Below are 25,745 nucleotides of genomic sequence, written 5' to 3' on the forward strand. Positions count from 1 at the left end.
TTAGATAAAATACTGGCTAGTGCAATCGGCCTGTAATTATCCAAACAGCTCACTTTTGCAGCTTTGTCTTTCATAACTGGTACCAGTAAAATACACAGCATTGAGTCTGGTAATATGCCATGAATCATAAACCCAGTGAAACAGAGCGCTAGAAGAGGAGCTAGCCTTAAACTAGCATGTTTTAAATGTTCTGCAGTGATGTGATCCAAACCAGAGGATTTATTATCAGACAACCTATGAATGGCTTCATATACTTCACGTGTCCTTACACTTATTGTGTCATTACTCATGTCAAGATTGTCCTCATATGGATCACTTTTTATACAGTTAAACAACGCACTGTAATGCTGTCTCCATGAGGCTGCAATGTTATCTGCCCCAGAAACACCTTCAACAGTTGATGGTAGAGATGGTTTACAGTTATTAAGAGCTTTCACCTCTTTCCAAAAATCTGCCATATTATTTCACAGCATTTACCAAAGAATCTGCTCTCAGCATTTGCTCATTTTTAGTTATAAAGCGAACAGCGTACTTATATCTGGCATTCGCACATTTTTTCTGTTCAAATTCTGGGCCTTGTTTAGGTCTTCCAGCCATGACCCAACATTTATAAGCTATGCGAGCTTCATCATGGTACATGGATACATGTTCTTTCCAGCCAGGTCTGATGTTAGGTTTCTTATGCTTATATTGTTTATCAAGCAGTGTACCACTTTCATGCAGAGCAGTCACTATATCATCATACATGGAGCAGAGTAAATGTTTATGCACAGCATTCTTACAGTTGACATCCTTGCACAAAATAGCTTCTTTGGGCAAAGAAATGTTGTTCAGATGTATATCGGTATTACTATGATAAGCTAAGAAATCATCTTCACTACAAGCTGACCAGTCTAATTTTACACTGCACTGCAAAAAACGATTTTCAAGAAAGTAAAAAAACCCTTCTTTATGGACATTTTTTCTTATTTTTTGTCTAAAAAGAAAATATATTCTTAACAAGCAAGTTTTGCACAAGAAAATAAATCTTATTCTAGGAAAATATGTCTAACTTTTCCTTAAAAGGATATTTCAGCTCATCTTGAGCTTTATTTACCAGTTACAAGGTATGGTTGAAATTCCCTAATAAAAACAAGATTATTTTTCTCATTTCAAGAGTAAGGCCACTTAAACAGCTGCTCAGTTTAAGAAATGTATTTATTGACACTAAAGTGTAATAAAACTGCTGTCAAGTTTGACAAAACATGCACAAAAGCTGGAAAAGCACATGATAAACATGAAATACAGGCCCATTTGAAAAACAGAAACGGCATAACTCATTCACTTTAGGCCAGGTCAAACAGATTAATAGATCAGCATCAGACAAGTATCAGTACACATATCTTCACTGTGGCAATGCTACAATCGCATTCAACTGTCAGATTTGATAGAAAACTCAACAACAAAACTGTCCAAAACAATAACCTGATAATACAGTTCATGCATGTAAAGCAGTGTACCTTTTATAAAACATCTGTTGAACTCATGTGTAGTCCAATTACATCACACAGGTAATATTTCATGACTGCATATGTCATATCTTTGTGTGTGAAACTGTAATATGGAGTGAAATCTATAAGATTATCAGCGGATATCAGCTCCGTTGCTTGTGCCATGTTTGGAATCTCTATCTTATATGACATGTAATCTCTGTCATAACAAATGGTATTGTGCTGCTGGAATTCAAAACAGTACAATGATGAATTGATCACATAGATATTTTTCACAAGCCCAAATATAGGTAAACCACTAGAACCAACAGCACAAACAATTAATGACCTATCCCTTATGTATTTGTTACCATTTAGATTAAGCCATTTAACAGTCACTGCATGGTTTACTTCATCATTTCCAAGGAAGGCCCTCATTTTTTCTTTTAAGTATGACATTATGCTTACTTCTGAGGTTGGTCCTAATGTGCATTCATTGGAAAAAATGGGGTGATCAAAACTATCCACATTCTGACAACATTCATACATTTGATTATGCTTTATTAAACCTGGAGGCGTCTTAAAAATGCATCCACCTTTGTGCTTAACGACAATAAATGTCCATTCCCCAAAAAGTGCTATAAAAACTTTATATATTCATATTTTTTTTCACTTTAAATTGGTCAGTCTTTTAAAACTATTTCTCCCTGAAATATTTATATAAAGTTTTAATTATATTTTCGTTGTTTTAACCCTTTAAATACCAGTTTCATTACATGAGCACCCTGTTTTTTTAGCCCCAAAAAACAAAAAAACTAAATATTTTCAAAAAAAACCATTTGAAGTAATATTTGATTGTTATTATAATTAGGCCTTCAGATGGACAAAAGATTGGCACCAAAATGAATTTTGACCTGCCATTATTTTTTTTGCAGGAGCACATTAAAAAATCCATGAAAAATGCAAATTCCCCAAAAGTGCAATAAAAATATTAAAGATTTGCAAACATTTTTAAAATTTATTTTTGACACCCATTGTTTGAAAAAGCAATGTTTCGATTCAAATCTCATGCACATATGACGGACCATTGGTCCCAAACGTTTAATTTGGCTTGGTGTATGAATCAAATAATGTTGTTTTGGTGTGATGTTGTTATCTGGGAAAAGGGCTTTCATGTGCTTCAAGTGCTGTTCAATGAGGATTTTCAACTTGTTAATAGTCTGCAGACTGATGACAGGAGCAAGTAAAATCTGAACTATCTCAATGAGTTCAAGAATGAATGCGTAGTGTTCAGTACCTTTGGCTGATTCAATCAGAAATGGCAAAATTTTCAGAAGAACAATCATTTGCCCCGAGGACTGCTTCAACTTATTGTCACTGGAAGCTAATGTACTGTAGGTAATAACACTTGGTTTATCTCTAATATCAACTGGAGAGTATGGGAAACCAGTCATTGCAGCATTGAAGAGATCTAAGTCTAGCTCTCCCATAAGCATAAGAACTAAGTGTTTCAACACACACTTTATTTCTAATGGAGCAATCCCTTCAAAAATTACATGCATCATGTCTTGGGGTGTTTGTTGGATCAAGTTGAATGCTGGGAAATTAATAAGTTTGCTTCTTCTGTTTATTCCATATGTTGTTTTTAAGCTGCTTCTTAGATACTCTGTGTTGGCCTTCTCAATTTCGCTACATTGCCGGACATGTCATTCAAATGTCCGTTCCTCAAAGTTATCCTCATCAAAATAAATTTGCATGTCCTCAAATGAACATTCACACTGCCTGCATTTACTATGGGCAAACCCAACACCCTCTTTAAACCCGCAAAGCTCATGCTGCGCCAAAGTGTCTCCACATAATGAAACTAATGCTCCAAATATTTCACGTTCACCATTTCCAGTTTGAATTTTAACTCCATTATATAGCTTCACTAAGTCCTCATGCAGCCTTTGCAAGATTCCATCTACACCACATTCAGAAAGCGCACTCTTTTTTGCAATGGCAAGTAGACGAATGGCAGCTAGTTTTGATCGATATTTAGGATTAATGTTTCCCAAAGTATAATAGAACATTACCAACTTATTTTTGGAGGCATGAGACCCAAGTGGGTTACAAATTTCAATTTCATCTGAGTAAAGGATAATCTGTAAGGCAGAGGGGTGTGCAGAAAATAAACGGTGAGACTTCATGAGTTCTCCATCTATGATATCATATAAATACTCATTTCTGTAATTTTTCTGCTCATCTATCAATGCCAAAACTCTTGGATGGGACAATAACTGCTCCAAACTTCTGACAAGCGGAACATAATGAAAACATTTGGGCACAGTAGTGAGGAATCTTTTTTTCCCTTTTTTTACTATGACAGCAGTATACCCAACACAAACCTCCTCGGACTCCACAAAATTGAAATTTCTCTTTATCACATCATCCTGCCTGTATGTTGTTGAAACAGAGGAAAATGGATCCTCAATCTGGTCAAAGACTGCCAAAACATCTTTTTCAAGTCCACTTCCATGATGCTGCTGGAAAACCTTTTGTACCTGACTTCTCAGATTATTGACCAACGATGCCTGATACTGTTGTAATGCTGCAACGACATCATTCACACCACTCTGTAAAACAGACAAAAAGAACAAACGACATCTTAGTTGTTTGCTATTAAAAGAGATTTATTTTTAGCGAATAGACAACTTATAATGTAAGGACTAATAACGTACGTAGCTCTGCAACCAAAAAACTGCATAGAATTATTTGACTGTTTCTTATAGATTTTTTTCCTCACTGAAACTGAAGGAAAAATTTTTTTTTTAATTCCTTCTCGGATTTCTTGCAAAACTCAAATTTTTAGTTTAATTAAGATTACAATTTTCCTTTTTAAACTGAGACTAAGAGTTAGGTGGCGGAGGAAGGCTTGTGATGGGAGCAACCCTGAAAAGGATAGGCGGAGGTGAATGGATGGATGGCTGGAGACTATGACTGCCTTGGGTAAACTGGAAAGTTGGAGGCACATACAAGTGATGCTCGGTTTTGCATAGTTACTATTAGGATAATCAGAATGAATTAAAGGCAGTTACAGTTTAGGGAAAATTGTTAATAATAAATGATGAAAAAAAAATAGAGCCACATGTTAAAATAATCATTCTAATTTTGTATGAGCACAAACCTGTGAAAGACGATGTTTCTCTCTTGCAGTCAATACAAGAGCTGTTGCTTGTCTGATAAGAACATCGTGGCAGGAGTCATCCTTCAGAAAAGAGAAATAAATATAGGAGTGTAATAAACTGGTAAAATGTTTTATCAAAAGAAGTTGTTATTGTTCAGTAGTGATAGACTCACCATAGATTGGGATGATGCTACTCCATCTGCAAACACGCTTGGACAAGCTGCTGAAATGTTTGGAGTCGAGGTATCATTGTTGGTCTGGGATGGAACAAGGGGCCTTTGCGAGATATGGGCACCATCATCGAAGCCAGAGTACAATGTCTTATTACTGTCAAAAGTACCAAAATGTTCGGGGCACACACTGTCTGGATCATGCTGTATTGTGTTTTGATCAATCACTGCATCTTCTCCTGAGTTCAATCTGGTGTCTACAGCCGCATCCATTGTTGGCTGGCTTGTTGGCTGGTTTTCGACCACTGGATCAGTCCTGTAGGCCCACATGTTACTCAGACTTCTGTTCTCCGCTGATGAGGGTTCCCTCCTAGAACTGCAATTGAGATTAATTGATTAATTGACTAGTTAAAGATATTAATTACAAGCTACACTGATAATTTCTAAATAATTCTATTCGCATTTGATAATTTACTCCAAAATATGTATGTTTTCAGACTGAGTTTAATAAAATTTTACTAATTTATTGCTGATTGATACTTGGCAGCTTAACTGTAGTTTAAAAGCTGTAAGAATCCTCAAAAACCTAAACCTGGAAAGCTAAACTAAAGAACACAGGAAACATTGAAAATGTTGCAAAAACCTTACAACCTGGAGCAAGGATCATGAGACATGAAAACCCGAGGGAGGGAACACAGATGACACAGAGGAGAAAATGCAGACGATCCGACAAAGAACAGAGGGAAGAACACACTAAATATACATACACAAAAGGAAACGAGGAATTGGCAGACAGGTACGAAACACAGCTGACACTAATCAGATGAGAAGAGACCAGGGGGAAGGGCAACAAAATACACTGATGCAGGGCAGGGACTATCAAAGTAAAACAGGAATAAACATGAACATCAAACCAGGGACACTTGACTCAAGACAAGGGAGGCACGGAGAACACCTAAACACTGGAAATAATTAACAAATAACCAGGAAACTAACTGAAACAATGAATATTAATAAACACAAACAACCAAGGAGACTCTGGACCATGCCCATTGGTTTATTTAAAACAAAAGTTTTAAAAAAATGGTGTTTTCTCTATTAGGAGAAATTAAACACTCAGAAAAATTGTTTAGAAATAGCATTGATGTGGATCATAAGGAATTAGCATTAACATATCTACTGTTAAGCTGTAAAAACAAGTAGGAATCTAACATGAATACTTTATATGATTATTTACAAAGATATCAAAGTATATAGTCAGTCTCACCTTACAGATTTTTGTGTCCTAGTCGATCCGCTGCATCGTCCATTGCCAAGGTGGTCGGAGTGTGTTCGACGAATGTGATACCAAAATGAATTGTAAACACGATATTCTTTGACACATCCATCTATGCCACAAACTACACGGAAATCTGGACTATGGCTATGTGCAGAATTAATATGACTCAGTAAGGATTTGAGGGTCAGACCCACAAATACGAAGCAGATAACACAGCGCCAAATCATTTTGTTTCACTGGTCCGTGAACCGTTTTTCCCATAAAGCCAAGATGACCAGGATTATTCCATTAAGGGGTAGGAATGGCTATCCTAATTCGGGGCCTTATAACAGCTGTACTAAGTAATAGTACCGACATGTCAGTATTTACTTAATATAATCTAACTAAATAGTCATATCTTTAAATATATAGAATTTTATAGATATAAAAGAGCGAACTAAACCATTTCTGTACACAACCCCATACTCCTGAGTTGGTACAGTCCAGCTTCGCGCCTCTAGCTTCGCACCTCAAATTTGGATTGCAGGATTAGTAATATTTTTGGGTCTGGGATACAGTGGTACAGTGTGAAGAAATTAAGGCATGCTATGGAGAAACTGGACGAAATAACAATTGCCACCTTGAAAGGTATGTGACTGTTTTGTTTTTTCTATGTTTTGTGTTCTGCTATGTTGCATGTTAAGTCGCTAGCATGGCAGGCTATACCGGTTGTTAGCTTAGCTTGTGCGGTTAGCTTAGTAGCATTAGCATATTTAAATATGCTAGTGCTATTACACTATGTACATGGGTATTTCTGAAAACGGAGATTTTCCGTTTTCATTTTAAAAAATAATCCCGTCCACACGTAAACGCAGAAATTAAGGAAAACGCTGCTAGGAACATGCCAAAGCAACAGGTGGCGATATATTCCTAACCGTGTTCCTAACCTGAATGTTGGCCAATCAGAAGTCTAGAAGCCTCGGTGGGAAATAGTAAAGAAAGATAGGGCATAAAAGCAGAACCCAGTCCTATGTGTGGAGGGACAGTAACTGTGTGTGTATATGTAAGCATTTAAACACTGCAGAGAGTACAATTAACAGTATTGTAGAAATTCATTTCACCGAAACAATAACGCGGCGCACAGTGTGTCGTCAAAAAAGGCCCACACCTTTGACGCTGCGTTTTCTCCGTTTTTCTCGTCCACACCTAAATGCAAAAAAGGAGTTTTCAAAAATATCCACCCTGGCAAGCGTTTTTAGAAATCTCCTTTTTCAGTGACCGAAAACGCCATTTACGTGTGGACGAAAGGTGCAAGCGAATCACAACTATAATGCTTTTTCCAGTCAATAGGAGGAAGGTAATTTAGAACCTGTGGAGCAGTCAGGAGGGAATATAATGGAATAGAGAATTGTTTTTAAATGGTAAATATTAAATTACCGGTATGTTTCTTGTGTATCCTGTTTGTTACCCAAGCAAAGCTGTCAGCTGGCTTGCACATGAGGATAGTGCAATGTAGTGATAATTGGAAACTCCTATTGCAGAAGCAAAAGTTGGAGAAGACCTGCTCTCATCACTTTCACGAGATGACATCAAAGATCTGTTTCCTGGTCCTGAACATTTCCTCAGGCGTCGGGCTCTATGGCTTGCAGTGCACAAATGTGAAGAAGTAAGTTCTGTCCTATCGCTGTGTGACAAAACTGAGAACACACCAGCTTGTTTTATGCAGTTTCAAGTAATTCCACCAATACTCGCTTAACAGATAGACAGTAGAATCTTCTTTAGTTTTGATTTAAATCAAGTGGCCTACACATTTATTAAATATACATATTTTTTATTGTTTGACACTTTACTGATATTTTGTTGTACTTTCTTTCATGTGTAGAGACCTAAAGTTCTTATGCAATTTTATGTGAAATTAGCCCCATGTACACTGTATTTTAGAACAAGACTGCTGCTGAAAAAACGCTAACAACTACTGGAGATGGTGACTTCTCCAGAGAGGAACCCAGCACTTCTAAGTTTGTGACTATGTCCAACCCAGAGTACATAGTCTTCACAGACAGTGAACTTGAGCAAGCTCGACATTCCTACTTTGAAAAGAAGCGGCTGGGGACAGAGTGTGCTGAACCTTTGTCAAAGGAACTCTTTTGTCGACTCGTAAGAAACACCATGACAAACATGATTTCAATAGCAAGAGCAGCTGAGGACTCCAGATACCCCAGCAAACATGAGGTTGATGCCATGGCAAAGCGATTAATGGAGTACTACCCAATGCTTAAAGAAACGTGTGGTGAGTGGGTAAGTAGCATTTGCTCAATACCACTCTGTGTTAATCATGAGTGATGTATCTTATCATCTTTTAATTTTTATCGTTTGTACCTATTAGGAGCATGTTGCTAAAAAGCTAATGAAGAGACTCTCCAATGTCAAAAGTCCAAGAAAGGGCAAAAAACCTCCTGTGAAGAAGCCAAGAAAGGATGGGAATGAAAGCGTTGCAAAAAATGACAGCAGTGGGGAGTCCAGTGCATCAACTATTATTCTAGATAAATCACCAGTTAGATCGATGGGCACCCCAGTGCACCACCAGGATGGCAGTGATGAAGAATGTAAGTATAATATAATGCACCCTCTTATTACACCCTGAGTGTAAATGTGGTTTGGACGAAACTTTTTGTTTTTTTGTTAAAAATTCTGCTAACAATGGAACACAACTACTTCACTGTTTATCTTGGAATCTTTGTGTTCCATTTAATAGTGACAACTTGACAGGATGAATGAACAATTTTAAGTTAGGTGTTTAGTTAATTTGTTGATCTAATTTACAGATATATTTTGGTATTTTTGTTTTATTGTTTTGCACCAATAACAGATATATAAAGCCTTACTGTGGCAATAAATGATTTACACACCTCTGCTCTGTGTATTTAGCTGGTTCAGCTGACTTCTTTGACAGCCAAAAAACCCAGGCAAAACACTACAAGACACTTCAAGAAATATACAAGACCAAAAAACAGAACAAAGCTGCTGTTACCCAACTGCTGAACCTGGAGTTTGAGTCTAGAAGACAATTCATTAACTCTGATGCTATAAAGGAGCAGGACAGAGCAGTGAAGATACTAGAGGCATATCCTTGTTTCAGAGAACTGGATCATGTAAGCAGTACTTATTTCTTTTAGCCATCCTGTTATTCCTTTGGGGACATTTTGATATGATTTTCAAATTTCTTAAATACTGGCCCTCATGTTTAAATTGTTATCACTTATTGTCAAGACCAGATACAGAGCTAGACAGATCTATCTCAGTTGGGTTTCTGTCTGTATTTTTCAGGTCCTTGATGAGCTGCGGAGAATTATTCAACCATCCAACTTGAAATACATTTCTGAGATGAAGGATAGATGGGAAATCTTCTACTCGAAGGTGCAGTTTTATGGTGTCATGAAGAAAGTTATGAAGCCGCCAAAAACTTTGGATGGAGGTAATGCTACAGTATCTTGATTTGTCTACATTTATGCTTTGCAGATTAAATTATTTTCAATGCTTAATGGTGTTGCCCTGTCTTATTTTTCTTTTTTCAAACCAGTGGAACATGCAGCAACTGTGTTCAGAGCCCTTCCCATGCTTTTCCCTTCCAGCACAGTACCACCTAAGAAGCTGGGCATCTGTAGTGAGGCTTTTTTCCATGTCCTAAAGGTAAGGCTGCAATATTCTATGTGTATATATTGTTGAATTTTGCAGTTACTCATGTTTTCATTTTATATATTTTACTGTGGAGTCAGTCAAATATTCTTAAAGTTCAGATCCCCATAACATGTTGATGTTAATAAAAACTACAAAAAAAGTTGATCTATTTTAAACTGTAATGCAACTCAAAAATTGTCTTTCTCACGGTCTTGTTCTAATCCTCTTTTTTTCTGTCATGTAGACTTCAGAAGACCCTGAAGGCTACCTGCGTCAGCGACCCCTGGCTTGCCCAGTTCTGCTTGTCTCTGAAGGCAACTGCATGATAGCTGTTGGAACCACACCGGTGAGCACTTTTGACCGGAAGGATCTTAATGAGGGACTGCTCTATCTGATGGCATATTACTATGCCCTCCACCTCACATATCCAAAGTGCATTTCCACACTGCTGTCTGTCTTGCAAACTGAAATACTCAAAGACTCCATCCATGACCGAGATTCAACCCCCTCTTACAAGAAGGCGCTTGGTGAGTGGAAGTCATTCATTGAGTGAGTCTCTCAGATGACAGACTCCATCTGCCTTGTTTATCAGACTCAGTGTTGGTCAGTGAGGTTGTTTTTTTTTTCTCTAGAAAAGTTGTTCAAATGTAAAACACATGTTTGTTTGTGTGGTCGTTAAACTTGTTCTTCTAAAATGTTATGTAATATAGGATTTGAAATAGTGATTGTTTTAAGCTTCAGCAAAATGTATTTTTGATACCAGCCTTGAGTGTGTTATACTGTTATTATTCATGTTAAGAGTATCTGGAATATGCACTTCTTATATTGGCCATGTTACACAGTACCCTGCTGAAATGTATAATTTTAGACATGATTCTCCTGGAACAGACCTCAGTGAGTACTGACCCATTGCTGTGTCAATAAAAGCGCAAAAACTAAGAGTGCTTTTGCTGTCTTAATTTAAGATGAATTCCCTTATTTTTAGTAGCTTTTGAAGAGATGGTGTCTTATTCTCAGGAATTTTTGCTGATTATTGTTCTCAGACTCGAAACATAATTCTTATAGTTAGCTCAATCAAGAAAGAAACAATTCAGTTTTAAGAAAATTTGTCCTATAGTAAGGTGTTTTTTTTATGTGAAAAATCTAAATTAAGGAATCTTAAGAATCTTAAAGTAAGCAAATAATTCTTGAAAACAGCTTGTTCAAGAAAGCATAATGCTCATTTTAGGTACAGATTTTCTAAATATCAAAGTGTCTTTTACTTATAATAAGTCACATTTTCTTCAAATAAGCATACATTTTAGACAATTTTGTCTAGTTAAAAGGCATATGGCAGTTAGATTAATTTGCTAGTTTTAAGAATTCTAGTCAAGCAACTTTTGCTTACCCCATTGGCAGATTTTTTGCTCAAAACAAGAAAATTTTGTCAGATTTAAGAATATTTGGCTTGTTTCAAGTATAGCTGTTTTTGCAGTGTGGTAGCAATATTGTTTCCAGTTGATGCTGGCATTTGTTCCACATTCACAGTAAAACCAAAAGGTATATGATCTGACACAGTTACCGCATACCTGATAGTCATGTTTGCTAAAGCTGCATGTCCATCAGCTGTACAGATACAGTGGTCCAGCCATGATGTACTATGCCAGGCTTCACTTATGTATGTATAGCTGTCTGCAGGCAGCAACACTTTGGTAGACAAGATAAGATTATTAACTTGACAGAAGTGAGTTAAGTGGTCAGCAAACTGAGAACTGCTGTCTGTGAGATCAGCATTAAAATCACCCAAAACATATATGCTGTAAGTATCGTTGTCTTGAATAAATGCATTAATAAAAGCCAGCCTACTGAGGTATTCTTGCTCATTTTGACAAGATTCATAGGGAGTATAAATATTAAGAATGATAAAACTACTATTGTTCTGTGTATATTGTATACCAATACACCAGTCTACATCCAGTCTAATGGGCTTTATCACAGGGTCTATTTTTTTGTCCCAAAGCACAGCAACCCCTCCAGGTATTCTGCCTCTGACTATAGCTGTGCTGAGATCAGTTGTTGATTCCCCCACTCCCAAAAAACTTGCATTTAGACAGTTAAGTTTTCCCAGGTCCTGTTTGGACAACCATGTCTCCTGCAAGCATAAAATGTCACATTCTGCAAGCAGACTGTCCACAACAATCCGTCGAGCTTTGTCCCCTGCACTCTGTCCCAAACGTAGACCATGACAGTTGTAAGATAATATCCTAATAGACATCTTCATGTTGATACGTTGGTACCAGAAGGCGCAGTTATCTCCCCTGCTGGATCCACTGAGCTTGGCACCGCCGTACCGAGCTTACGAGGTTCATAAAAACGCCGGACCAGAGCCCCTTCAGGCCAGAGTTCAGGATTGTACATTTCACCCACATCATTACATTCAGCAGTAACCTTGAAAGAGCTGAACCTGCTACGTTTACTAGCAATTTTTTGACAGGTCACATCTCTTCTAAGATTCTCTCTCAAATACAGAGCAAGAGTTTCTGCATCTACATCCAGGGCAAATATAGTGGCAAACACGCTCACCAATTTAGACCCTGTGGTATTTAGGCAGCAGAACAACTAAGAATAACAACTACAAATAATGTTTTTAGGTTTCTGTTGTACTGCAAGGTTCTGTACAGGAGAACCAAACCAAGAGCAAATATTACGTCTCATTTACACCTGAGCACGAAGAGCCATCAACATTTAGCAAATTGAATCATCTTTGTTTAGATGCAAGAAGAATCATATAGAAATGAAAAAGTAGAAATAGAAATCCAGAGCAAAGATATCCTCTAATTCAGCGTAGCACATGTGCAGCTGCTGCAATTCACATAAGCATTCAGCTCGTCGCTGTTGCAGATTTTTCTCTCGCTGTTCTGGCTCACAGCGCTGCAAACACAAAAATAAATATCCCCAAAGGTGTGAAAGGGAGCTCATTAGTAAGAGTATTGTTACTCTCCGCAGGAGTAGTCCAGCAGTAGAAATCAGTCCAATAACAAGGTGTGTAACATCTAGCAGGGTGACAGAAAAACCCAGGGTAACTTCTAAGGACCTCAACGTCTCTCTCACATTGTGTTTTTTAAACATGCTTCCATTTGTCACTTCAGTCTTTACTCTGAAATACAGGAAGAGAAATCATGGCTGAAACAATTTCTCATGAAACCAGGGGTGTGGTCCAACAGTCAGTTTGGTGAGGAAGGTTCCTAACTGAGAGAAGTGACCCAGAAGTATCTGTGTAGCAGCCACAATGAATCCAGATCATGAGCTTTATTAACTGATCAAAGTCTCTTCTTTCATCTTCTGTATCATTCAGTTTGCATTGGTAATGCCCATTATTGTAATGCTTTTTTAAGACGAGCAAAACTTTATTTCACTTTGGGTTAGCTGGGATAAGTGATGGATGGAGGGAATTTTACTTCAGCCACAGAAATCCTAAACAGGAAGGAGGAGCAGAGTTACAGTGGATCACTATCCAGCAGGGAAACAAGGTTCATTTCAATTTCTTGGCCATGAGTGAGATTTACTGAGTGGGCAAATTAGGGAGACGACACCATCAGATCCCGAGCCCTCCATGTGTTAATCAAGAGACGGCTGCTGTGCTACATCCATATATAATGAATAAATTAGGAGCTAAAGCTGAAAGGACAGTTTATTTGTACCATCTTCACGTGAACACATTCAAGAACATCACAGATGAAGAAACATTAAAAACTTCCACACTACATAAAGCAAGAAAAATAGTTTTTCTTTCAGGTGGTTTCAGAAAAACAGAAACATCAAACATCTCCAAGACTCTCTTTGAAAGAACTAAAAACCTTTGTTCTCATGGTCCAATCATGAGTGAACTCCCCGATGAAGCCTTGTGTGCTAAAACATGTCAGAGTTTTAAAGGTTAAACATGAGTTTCCAAAACGTTTTGCTGGAGAACAATGAACTATTTGACTGAGTTTCAATCATTTACAGACGAGCAAAACCAGGACAGAGAAAAAAGGACAAAACTGACTCAGTAAAACAACAGAAAAGAAGATCCCCATGTAGATCTGTATTATGTAGAAGTTCAGCCCAGCAACCAGTTCAGTTCAACACAAGTTTAAATGATTCTATCTGAACTCTGTGGAGCCTGATCTCAAGCTTTTTGAGTCTGACCAGAGGAAACCAGAGGATCTTTCTGTGTCTTCAGATTCACTGTGATCCAGTGATGGGAGTGATTTCAGCCCTGAGTGATCGCGCTGATGTTTGCACAGAGCAGACAATGAGGTGAATGTTTGGGCACATTGGTAACAGTGAAACAGTTTATTAGTAACGTGGGATCGTTTGTGTGCAGAGTATGAACTGAGATTCCTGAAGCTCTTGTCACACTGGTCACAGCTGTAGTTTCCTTCCATGTGTGCACGTTCATGCCTGTTACGACTATGTGAATGTGAGAAGCTTCTCTCACAGTGTCTGCACTTGTGTGGTTTCTCTCCTGTGTGGACTCCTTTGTGTGATTTAAGCTGACCTTCAGTGGTGAAGGATGACCCACACTGATCACAGAGGTGCTTTTTAACCCCACTGTGAATCAGTTCATGTTGTTTTAACTCACTTGATGTGGTGAAGCTTCTCCCACATTCTTTGCAGTATTTCAGTTTGTCTCCAGTGTGTCTACGTTGATGTACTTTTAGGGTCTTTTGCCAACTGAAAGTTTTTCCACAGAGGTCACAATGAAAGTCTTTCCCACCACCACAGTGATGACAGGGTTGAGAACTGGATCCATCTGTGTCGCTCTGCTTCTAAACAAAGACACAAAGACAGTGTAAGTCAGTCCTTCAACATTTGTATCCTGAACGTCGCCTGAAATAAAGAGCATCTCTGCAGACGCCCAACTACATTTGACTGTTTCAGTTAACACACTCAGTTTACTGGGCTGCAATAACTACAATACTACCACCATAATACTACAGTAATACTAAAATCATAACTGAAAGGAAAATCTGAATAATCACTAGGAGCTGCTTTTCCATGCAGTAGAATTGCTAACATGCTAACACAGTTTAATGAGCAGAGTTGTTCCAAACAGTCAGGCTAAAATGACAAGATAACAATATAAATACATACCTCACAGTAGCTGCACTTGTAGAGTCTCTTTCTGGTGTGGATCTGTTGGTGTTGTCTCAGGTGACGTGGAGATTTAAAAGTCTTCTCACACAGGTCACATTGATAAGGTCTCTCCTCAGTGTGGGTAAACATGTGTCGTTGTAACTGTGCGTCTGTTGTAAAGTATTTGCCACACTGTTCACAGCAGTACACATCATGTCTGGTGTGAATGCGTAGGTGTGTATTTCGGCTCCCTCTCCAGCTGAAAGTTTTCCCACAGATGTCACAGCTGTATGCCTTAATTCCAGAGTGGGTAACTAGATGCTTCTGTAAGTGGCTACTGTGAGTAAAAGCTCTGCCACACTGATCACATCTGTACGCTTTAACTCCACTGTGGATGAGTTGGTGTTTTTTTAGGGAACCCTTCCTGGAAAAAGAATTTCCACACAAGTCACAGCTGAACGGTCTCTCTCCAGTGTGGATGACCTGATGCTGTTTTAGTTTAGCCCTCACAGTAAAACCCTTCCCACACTCGTCACAGCTGTATGCCTTAATTCCAGAGTGGGTAACTAGATGCCTCTGTAAGTGGCTACTTTGAGTAAAAGCTCTGCCACACTGATCACAGCTGTATGCTTTAACTCCACTGTGGATGAGTTGGTGTTGTTTTAGGGAACGCTTGAAGGAAAAAGACTTTCCACACAAGTCACAGCTGAACGGTTTCTCTCCAGTGTGGATGACCTGATGCTGTTTTAGTTTAGCCCTCACAGTAAAACCCTTCCCACACTCGTCACAGGTGTGTTTTTTCTCTCCCTTTCTTCTGTGAGGTTTGTCGGCCTCCTGAGAGCGCTGACTTCTGGCTCCATGTTGGTCCTGCAGTGACAGAGATACAAACAGAGGCAGTGAGTGAAATGCAGTCGTGGAACAAACTCAACCTTCAACCTCCATTAACACTAGTTTTAAACCTGAAGGTGGAGCGTGGCACCAAACACCTTAAAGGTCTCTTATCCCCACCTGCTGGTAGTTCTAACACATTACATCCAACCTGCTGTTAAAGATAATTCATGACTGTTCAAACACTAAAATCATGCCCATCCCTCCTGATTGCACGCACACACACACACACACACACACACACACTTTTATAATTTAGATTATTTTGTTGGTTCCTATTACATATTTCTATAATTTGTATAGATTTATACAGAATTATTCAGTGATAATAAATCCTATGTTTATTTATTCTAAAGGGACCCCGTTAGCTTCCACAACAGATGTTGCTCGTCTTCCGTCAAATACTCACATAAAATATTACACAATAAAGTGGATTCAAGATATCCACATAATTTCACTCTTACATCCACAGTGAGGTTTCACAATTGTTCAAATATAAGCAATCAATAATAATAATAATAATATCAATAACATTGAGGCACATTACACAAATTTCAAAAACAAATCATGTCTTACAATATTTACAACAACTAAAAGCTCTGTAAATCGGCTTTTAAGTGTTCATTGAAGTTTTGAATAATTCTCTAATTTTTTAAGGCAACTTATTCCACTTAAAAGTTGCTCTAAATGTAACAGTTTTACAAAACGTTACTTTTAACTCGAGCATTTACTAAATTGCAGCTTGTTGAAAACTGTGTAATATGATGATGTATTTCATCTGGATACTGCAGCTGAGCAGAATAAATGTGGTGTGTTTAACAGAATTGCTTTATTTAGAACTACAAGTAAGCCATAGAATATTTTAGCCTGTACAGGAAGCCAAGAAAGGTTATTATGCATTTTATCAATATTAGTATAGTATGAACATCTTCACACTAATCTGGACGCCTTATTCTGGACTAACTGAAGTCTGTTAAGATCTGTCTTATTAGCTGCTGACCAAATGATTGAACAATACTCCAGATGAGACATTACTAGTGCATTAATGACATCTTTCATAATGAAGAAGTGATACACAAAGAGCATTTCATAGCCATAGCTATGCCTTGTCGGCAGAGTTATGTGACATTAGTGATGTTTGTACTTTCAGCGTTAACTTGGTTTTAAAGCCTTTAAAATATACGCCGTTCAATAGTCGACCTTCATCTGACAGAGAATGTGATGATTTTGTGGATAATTAAAGTCAGTCATATATCCACAAACACAACAAGCTGAAAGTCAGTGATGCTGCTCGGTTTGCAGTCCTGAACATCATGGCACAAGCAGGATTCACTGCACTGTTAATGTTAGCTGTGTTATATTGCTGCCTCTGTTCGGTGGTGTCGAGCCAAACGCACTTTAATGTGTGTTTGAACGAGCTGATGGTTCACTCGTTAAGCTGAAAGAAAGATGCTTTAATCACAGCAGTAACACATGTGTCCACTGCACCATCTGGAACTCTTCTTGTTTACACTCGTAATAACACAAACACTAAATCCTGCTTCTCTGGTGCTGTTGTGTAGCAGTGTGTACACCTGAGACTGTCACCTGTCTGTCTGTCCTGCACTCTCTCTCTGTTTCTTTCTCTCTGATTGTGGAATAAAAGTATGAACATGTGTTTATAAGTTACACTTGTGTTTGAATCCTGCAGCTTATCACGCATTTGATTTCCATGTGTGACGACTGCAAGTGTCCAGAGTGAGGACAGACTGAGGGAGCCACTGCTGCACATCATCTGTGAGGCTTTGCAGCCCTGATGATCCACCAGAACAAATTCAGCAGTGTGTGAGGAAGTGGAGGAGGAAGAGCCAGCAGCACAGAAATGAAGCCCAACAATCATGTTTCACAGTCCTGTGGTCTCAGCCTCAGATACTCATCAAATCACACAGAGCTCATGTAGAAACAAATGAACTAAATATGTTCTCCTTCATTTCTGTCAAACAAAGCTGTATGAAACGTTTCCAGCTGTTAGTATCATGGTTGCTAGGCAACCTGGGCAGCGCGACGGAGGCTAGACGTCCCATTTCACGAGCCTACGAGCCTCGCACTTCGGCCTTAGCGGTCTTTGAGTACGCGGCCCTTGAGGACTTTAAAGCTGCAGAACCTGAATCGGGATACAGCCATGATGATCTCCAGCCTCGTGCTCGCCAACATTCTCACCTGAGTTAAGAAGACGATCACTGAAATGGTCTCAGCAGGTCCTTTGATGACAGCAATGAAATGCAGTGGTAAGGCTTTTTGGGGATTAAGTTCATTTTCATGGCAAAGAAGGACGATGCAGTTCATCTGATCACTCCTCATAACATTCTGGAGTGCAGGCAAAATGCTATTATAAAAACTTAAGCAGCAACTTCTCCAGGTTCCAATATTTATGCAATTCTCAAAGCTTTTGGCCACGACTGTATAACCTCTTCTGAAGTTTAGTGGATATTATACATGGTTATGCTCAGGATGTGTCGGCCAGTTTCCACTGGAAACGCCTTTTGGTTAAACTGTCAGCGAGGAATTTGCATTTGCACTGTTACATTTTTATATAACTTTAATGCACATAAACAACAGCTGCTTGTTTCAGTGAAAATACATTGATGGGTTTTTAATAAAGTTGTGCAGCTGTAAAGTATTTTGTCTGGTGTCAATTCTATCGTCAGCTACATCGTTATGGCAAATGTTCAAATGTATATGGTGATAAATATCTTTGGTCATATGGTCCTGCTCTGTCTGTCACCTTCTGTGTTGAGCTCATTGTTTCCTCTGTAGTGGCTGAGCTGAGTCCAAGTAGCTGAAAATGTTCCTCTGCTGCTCCGTCAGACTCTCCTCCTCCTGCTGATCAGCTGGGACACAAAACAGATCTTTGTTAGGCTCCACACTGCACTGAAGAGTCAAAGTGTCTCATATGTTCATCTGACAAGTAAAAGAACACATTTTTGTTTCCCGAGGTGGGCAACTTGTTGGAAACAAACACAAAAGCTTTGAGCACTGATACCTGCCATTGCTGGCATTGAAAGATGCAACGCCAGCAATGTGGATTGTCAAGACTCAAACCAATCATCAAGCAAAGACAACAGGGATCATTTGTTTCTCTTTATTTAGCATTCACAGCATTTGTAGTTGCCTTCTGTGCAGGGGAAGTCCACGCACACTGTGTGGTACCGCCATCCGCAGAAGGTGCATTCAACCTCTGTAAGAGAAACGAGATTGTCTGAGACTGAAATGATATTCACTAAAGAAGTGGTGATTTGTAAAACTTCACATTTTGACTCGGGACGTACTCTGCATGAAAACAAGCGCCCACTCTTCCTGCTCAACAAATGCCAAGGGCGGAGCCTTATACCACGTGATACAGAAGCTGTGCCGTGTGATGCTAAAATTAGCAGGGAAAAAACAACGGAGAGCACGTCAGGGATGACGAGAAAGTGACAGGAGAAAATCCGTCCCGGTCAACCACCCAAACATTAATAACGGGAACCTTATACAGCGCTTCCCTATACACGTCGAACTCCCGCAGGCACAAAGACATTACGGAGGCTATCACTTATCACCTGACCAAAGATATGGCTCCATCAACACTGTGCAAAACGAGGGATTTAGGAAAACGATCAACACCCTAGACAAACGCTACACAGTGCCGTCCCGCAACTATTTTTCTATTGTTGCACTACCTGCTCTGTACACGCAGCGTCGAGCAACGGTGGAGACGGAATTTCAAGCAGGACAACATTTTGCTGCAACAACAAAACGTGAGACATTTGTTGTTTTATGTTTATTTATTGTTATGAGAGAATCATGATCTCAATTCTAAGCCAAAAAATCGTGATTCTCATTTTATACAAAATCGTGCAGCCCTAACATTAACACAAAACTATTGTTTCACCAGAGAAACACACATGAAGAGAGAGAGAGAGACAATAACAGCTACCAAACAGTCGTCATAATTCGTCACACAATGAGAAAAGGACAAATCAACAAGTAACAATGACTAATTAATATTAAAATCTGTAACATAATGTATTGTTTGGAGTTTAGTCTGATTGGTTCAGGATGAGCTGCCATTATCCAATCACACGTCTGCTTACCTGCATCTTTTCTCTAACCTGAGCACCTGATGGCTTTGAACTTTTGTTGTCCATCTTCCATTGGTTTGAATTTTGCGCTCCAGTACAAACACAAATCCCCCAACCCGAGGATCAGCACAATTAACCTAACAGACCTACACCTTAGTTCACAGATTCACTTTGTCTAAGGTTGATTTCTGGGATTTCACACAACCCAGGATTCAGATCGTGAATCCATGATGGGCTTGGATTTACATCATTATAAATGAAATGCGCTCTACTTGGAAGCAGCCGGCCCCGCCCCTTTTGACGGGTTGTGTGAGACTTTAAATCTTTAAACTGTAAATTATAAATGTAAATTGTTATTGATCCTTTACCCCGAGTCCTAAAGTGTAGATTTATTTTCTTACTGTTCTTATATTTATTGTTTGTTTACTTGCACCGCTGTAACTGCAGCCTCGTCGTCTCGTCTCTCTATATGCTGGACTGTCTGTAGCGGAGATGACAATAAAGTTTACTTTGACTTCAGCAGCGCGCAGGCGCACCGAGGGCTCTCGCGCTCACTTTATAGAATTTAGAAAAAACATGGGTGCAGATTATAAGTCTGTATCATAATATCTGTTTGTTGTGTTGTTTTTATTTTGTTTTGTGAGTTGGTTATTAGATGCCGCTCCAGCCAGCCAGAGACTCCCTGCCGCCCCGCCCTCTCCTCCCTGTGCCGCCAGCAGCAGGCGCACCTCGCAAACGGAGGGCGCCCTTACTCCCAGCAAATGGCTGATAGAAAACCGATCGGTGCCTACGAATTTCCCAATATGCGCTGGCATGACGTCGGGGAAGCATGGGTACGACCGATTATTTTATTTTTTTCTTGCCAATGCCCGTGATGCCCCCCCCACCACGATGCATTCTATTGGTTTGCACACTTACACACACACCCAGCTGTGGTTTCCTGTTTTGCTGGACTCTGGAGAGCCCCGCCTTTAACGCTCTTCTCTCACAGAGAGCAACAGAAAACTTGGAAAAACTCCAGATTGACTGAACTCAGTTCAAAGTTACCTTGACACCTTTAGATGTGAGACGTAGTGATGGTCCGCTTGAAGCTGACATGTGTCAGAAAGATCGACGCGCTGCTTCAGAAGCACCGTGTCGAGGCTTGATTCGTTTGGCCAGAGTCACGTGATCAGTGACGTCTGAAGCTTCGTTTAGAACGTACCTCTTTTTAAATCGAACTTTATTGAAACACAATGAGTATACAACATACAAACAGATGAAGTTTACAAAAGAACAGAACATGAACATACAGAACCAGGAGTAAAAAAATTATGATATGAGTAGGCGAAAAAAATCAACATATTGTAACGTGCAGTGGAGATGAAGCCAGCCGCGGAGGTGTGCAGGTGGATAGCGAATGAGCAACAGCTTCTGACTTTCCAAAAAGTACTCATTTATTTACAATATCAAAAATAAAAGTGCTACCTCTACCACACATTACTAAAGAGCACACTAGTCTGCGTACACACGGGAGCATCCATTACAGGAGGAGTGCGAAGAAGAACAAAAAGGGGGTGACACCAGTCGTGAGACAGGAGGCGCCGCCATGTGGTGATACACTGCATTACAATAGCAACTGTTACATAGTCCCCCCCTGGTGAGAAAAAGGCTGTCCTCAGCCGTACACAGCTGAAAAAGCACACACCACACCTAACAGTACCCTATACATAGAGGTTACAGCTAAGATTGGTGCACACACACAGGGCAAAAGACCATTTAAAAATGAAATTGGTGAAAATAAGACGAATATGTACAGTGGAAAATCAGTTTCCTTCGTTTTTTTCACTTTTGTCTTTTGTTCTTTTTTTTTTTTTCTAAGTAAATGCCAAGAATGAACCTTAACGCACGAAAGAGCCATAAAACTGGATTAAGTAGAGCAAACAGAAACATCTACATATCATGACTCAAAGTAGCAATGCAACAAGACAGCATCAAACAGGTTTAACCAAAACATTTCACTTCAGATCAAGCCTGGTTGTGTGAAAATCATTAGTCCATCTTTTGTTGCTCCAGCCAGACGTAACTCTGGGGCAACGTCTGGGCCTGAGATTGTAATGTCCACCAGCAGCTGGGTGCTGGACAGATCTGGGTGAAACACTCTCTGGAACAGCGCCCACACCAGAAGAAGAGTCAATGTCCGGTAAATCAAAGGGGAATGGCTCAGAGTCAATGTCAGTGTCGGCAGGGGGGCCAGGGTGGGCCTGAGAGTCAGAGTTCAGACCCTCTGCGGTCTCTCTCTCAGCAGGCAATGAAACAGAATGTTCTTTGGAAGTGAGAGAGTCCCAGGTATGGAACGGTTGCATGTTCACAACATGATAAACACCTGCATCCACACCGGAGTCCACCCAAGTGAGCCTGTAATTAACATCACTGAGTCTCTGAGATACACACGAGAGTCCCAGGTATGGAACGGTTGCATGTTCACAACATGATAAACACCTGCATCCACACCGGAGTCCACCCAAGTGAGCCTGTAATTAACATCACTGAGTCTCTGAGATACACACAATGGTCCCTGAAACAGTGGTGCAAGTTTAGCAGTTGTCAATGGAAAATTGTATTTAGTAGTCAGTATAATCTTTTAGTGATATAAGTTTGCTTATGGTAGGATGCTGTTTGTAGTTATTTGGTAGTGACAGGATGTGTGATTTTTAGCAGGCTTGGTTCACCCCCACATCCTGGGAGCGTGGGAGAGGTCGTACCTTGTTTTATTGTTTTAACGTAGCTATGTCTGTTTTAGTCTAAGTGCTTTAACTGCTGGACTTCCTCACCGTGCCATCTAGGGTGGGGGAGACTACCCTCTTTATGACCAAGGATGTACCTTTTGTGCTTTCATGTTATATGACTCTTTGATCAACACACACACACACACACACACACACGCACTCAATGGAGTATAAATAAAGACCGGGGCAGTTCTCTCACTGGAGTCTCTTAGAGTAGAGGCTGCCCTTGCTAGCAAGAAGTTCTGTGTGTTTCTCTTCTCTGAGTCTTTACTGAAGAAGTGTTTTAGAACATTTTCCCTAACATTTACTTGGTCCTTCGTAGCCAGAGCAGAATATATCAGAACTGTTATCTGTGACTCTGTTCCAGGATCCAGCACTGATTCCTGACGCCGTGGGGGGCCGGCACCGAAGTCTGTGCACAGCCCTCTTAGACGAGGAGAGAGTCCCAGAGCGTGAATTCGAGTCTGGGCCGGTGACCAGGTCCACGGCGCTGGGATTCAGTCTGATGATCCGAACCGTCAGTGGGACATCAGGGGTGAGAAACACTATTTGGTATTTAAAGACGGCTGCAAAGATTTAAAGTAACGTGACAAATTAAAAATACGTTTAAGTAACGTGATAAATTAGGTTGGGTTCGCCGGAAGGAGCCGAATTTGACCAGTTTTAGAGGTAGCTGAAATTATCTCGTGACAAATTAAAAATACGTTTAACAAATGAAAACACGTTGAGTATATAAAACGGCCGCAAAGGTTTAAAGAAATGTGATAAAATAGGTTTAAGTTCGCCAGAAGGAACTGTGTTTTGACCAGTTTTAGAGGTAGCTGAAATTATCTCGTGACAAATTAGGTCTAAGTTCGCCAAAAGGAACTGTGTTTCGACCAGTTTTAGAGGTAGCTGAAATTATCTCGTGACAAATTAGCGTGCAAATGTCTATGTTTGTGTATGTGTCTGGAAGTAAGTTGATTTTACAGCACAATACGCTGCTGAATTACTTCCATTTTTGTTTTCTTTGCTGAGGCTCACGTTCTGGTGACAAAGGAGAACGGTTGAGTTTCATCTCATAAAACTGATACCGCTTCACCGTTAGGGTGAAGTCGAAGGCCGTATCAGTAAACCACCCTGAAGTCAAGCGTGCCAGTGACGGCCCAGCAAAATCTTTGAAAATGGGGGATAAACAAGTAAAATTAACACCTGATGAGAAATGTCTAGAAAAACAGCAAGCCGGAGCACGACTAATCCAAAAGAAAGAGAGAGGAATGCATAGTGGAAGAGCAAGCGGTAGAGGCTACACACACACACCAAACAGTGACTTTAACACTACATGCTGGAGGTGTGGAAAAGAGGGACATTTTGTACGTGACTGTAAGAAACAAAGAAGACAGTAACTCAGAATAGGATAGCAGCTCGGGTGAAGAGAGCAGTTCAGACTAGGAAGAACATAATAATCCCTCACCTAGTGAAAATTAGAGATCATAGTAGTTTGAAGTAGTTTAAAAAAGGGTTGGAAACAGACCCGACTGAATAGATATAAATGCAAGAGGAGTAAAGTAAAATAAACAAAAGGCTAAATTACAACTTAATTTTAATGCATTCAAACTAATAATAAAAAGGATAACAACCTATAAACTGGTATTAATAATGAAAGCAGATAATTCACACAAACAGAACTGTGATAACTGGAGTGTGCAGCGTTTCCGTGAGCAGTTTTCCTGCATCTTGACTTGTGTGTAGAGTGTTCATAACATCAGCATTATGTTTTTGTTTATTTGTTTTGTTGGGTTGAAAAATAGTTTAATAAACTGGTGATCATATTTATGGATCACCATGGTACATATCAGCTATGTGATTTATTTACGCAGATGAAAAAGTGAGTGTGAATGTGTTTGACGTCACAGTGTTTTTGTGCGCTGTGTAAAAGTAATTGCCTTTGATTGTGAGAGCGGTGATTCTGCAGGTCACCAGCTATTTAAAAAAAAATAAAAATAATAATAATAATACAAACAAAAAAGAGTGAATTTGAGACAAAATTTACATTGTAGATGAAAAATAATTATAGGAAAAAGGTTTTGTGTTGATCAACCAAGAACAACTACAATCTTATTTTCTGCTTTTAAGAAAGGACAGTTCACAAAAACAGAGAGAGAGATGTGTGTTGATTAAGCAGTGAGGATAATAATGAAAGTCTCTCAGTCTGTCGTTTACAGGTGGGGAACGGACCTGGATCAATTCTCCACGGGCAGCAGTCGGAAGAAAATTATAGGTTGAAATCATTAGAAAAAATAGAAAACACCCAGCCAGAATTTTTTGGCTGAATTGTTTTGCAGCTTCCCGTCCTCATCCCGAACAAGCAAGCTCCAAGGAAACGAATCTCTCCCTGAAGACACCGAGTGCAGTTTCAGAAGCACGAGCATGAACATCAACATGCCCATAAGTTGCTAGCCAGACAACTAAAGAAACTAGAAAATGATAGAGCGATTCATAAAATCAGAACAAGTAACGGAAATCTGGTCACATCACACAAAGATATTAACGATAACTTTAGACAGTTTTATGAATCCCTCTATACTTCTCATCCCACTGCAGGGCCTAATGAAATGCAGGAATTTTTAGATAAATGTGATCTTCCTGTGTTAGACCAGACAAATGCCAATATTTTGAACGCTAAGATCACAATTGAAGAAATTACAAAATCTATCGGATTACTAAAAAACAACAAGAGTCCAGGCCCTGATGGGTTAGGGAATGAGTTTTATAAATACTTTAAGATCAAATTAAGTCCATATCTATTTAAATTATATAACCATGCATACAAAATGAGCACCCTACCGCCAACATTGAATGAAGCAACTATTATAGTACTTCCAAAAAAAGGCAAAGCATTGGAGGAAGTGGGATCATATAGACCTATTTCTCTATTAAATTCTGATCAAAAAATTCTGGCTAAAATACTAGCGAGTAGACTTAATACAGTAATAGATAAATTGGTGCATTCAGACCAAACAGGTTTCATTCCAAACAGGAGTTCTTTTAATAATCTTCGACGTCTATTTAATATAATCTATTCCCCCAAGGTACAACAGGACCTACTTATACTTAGCTTGGATGCCGAAAAGGCATTCGATCATGTGGAGTGGTCCTACCTCTTTGCAGT

The 25,745-nt window shown here is 39.4% G+C and overlaps 4 protein-coding genes across 4 annotated transcripts; 1 reads left to right on the forward strand and 3 right to left on the reverse strand.

The window, feature by feature from the left end:
- Positions 1 to 1,167: 1,167 nt before the first annotated feature.
- On the reverse strand, positions 1,168 to 6,792 carry LOC146577348 (uncharacterized). Its single transcript, XM_085253423.1, has 4 exons — positions 6,073 to 6,792; positions 4,809 to 5,181; positions 4,636 to 4,716; positions 1,168 to 4,084 (listed from the first exon to the last, which is right to left on the reverse strand). The coding sequence occupies exons 1-4, from the start codon at positions 6,309 to 6,311 to the stop codon at positions 3,176 to 3,178; spliced, it is 1,602 nt and encodes a 533-aa protein (XP_085109549.1). The 5' UTR covers positions 6,312 to 6,792; the 3' UTR covers positions 1,168 to 3,175.
- Positions 6,793 to 7,623: 831 nt separating this feature from the next.
- On the forward strand, positions 7,624 to 10,294 carry LOC146577349 (uncharacterized). Its single transcript, XM_085253452.1, has 7 exons — positions 7,624 to 7,729; positions 8,005 to 8,361; positions 8,450 to 8,669; positions 8,992 to 9,215; positions 9,391 to 9,538; positions 9,644 to 9,753; positions 9,986 to 10,294. Exons 2-7 carry the CDS (start codon positions 8,092 to 8,094, stop codon positions 10,292 to 10,294), a joined length of 1,281 nt encoding a protein of 426 aa, XP_085109578.1. The 5' UTR covers positions 7,624 to 7,729; positions 8,005 to 8,091.
- A 320-nt stretch (positions 10,295 to 10,614) lies between these two features.
- LOC146577350 (uncharacterized) lies at positions 10,615 to 14,167 on the reverse strand. The gene has a single exon (XM_085253438.1). It carries the CDS (start codon positions 11,999 to 12,001, stop codon positions 11,174 to 11,176), a length of 828 nt encoding a protein of 275 aa, XP_085109564.1. The 5' UTR covers positions 12,002 to 14,167; the 3' UTR covers positions 10,615 to 11,173.
- Positions 12,308 to 25,406, reverse strand: LOC146577351 (uncharacterized). Its single transcript, XM_085267655.1, has 5 exons — positions 20,874 to 25,406; positions 18,491 to 18,596; positions 14,857 to 15,705; positions 14,122 to 14,531; positions 12,308 to 12,314 (listed from the first exon to the last, which is right to left on the reverse strand). The coding sequence occupies exons 2-5, from the start codon at positions 18,506 to 18,508 to the stop codon at positions 12,308 to 12,310; spliced, it is 1,284 nt and encodes a 427-aa protein (XP_085123781.1). The 5' UTR covers positions 18,509 to 18,596; positions 20,874 to 25,406.
- Positions 25,407 to 25,745: the final 339 nt, after the last annotated feature.

Source organism: Mchenga conophoros, linkage group LG3, assembly GCF_057382185.1.
Source record: "Mchenga conophoros isolate Kocher_MC1m ecotype Shallow Benthic linkage group LG3, M_conophoros_male_GT1.1, whole genome shotgun sequence".
NCBI lineage: Eukaryota > Metazoa > Chordata > Actinopteri > Cichliformes > Cichlidae > Mchenga > Mchenga conophoros.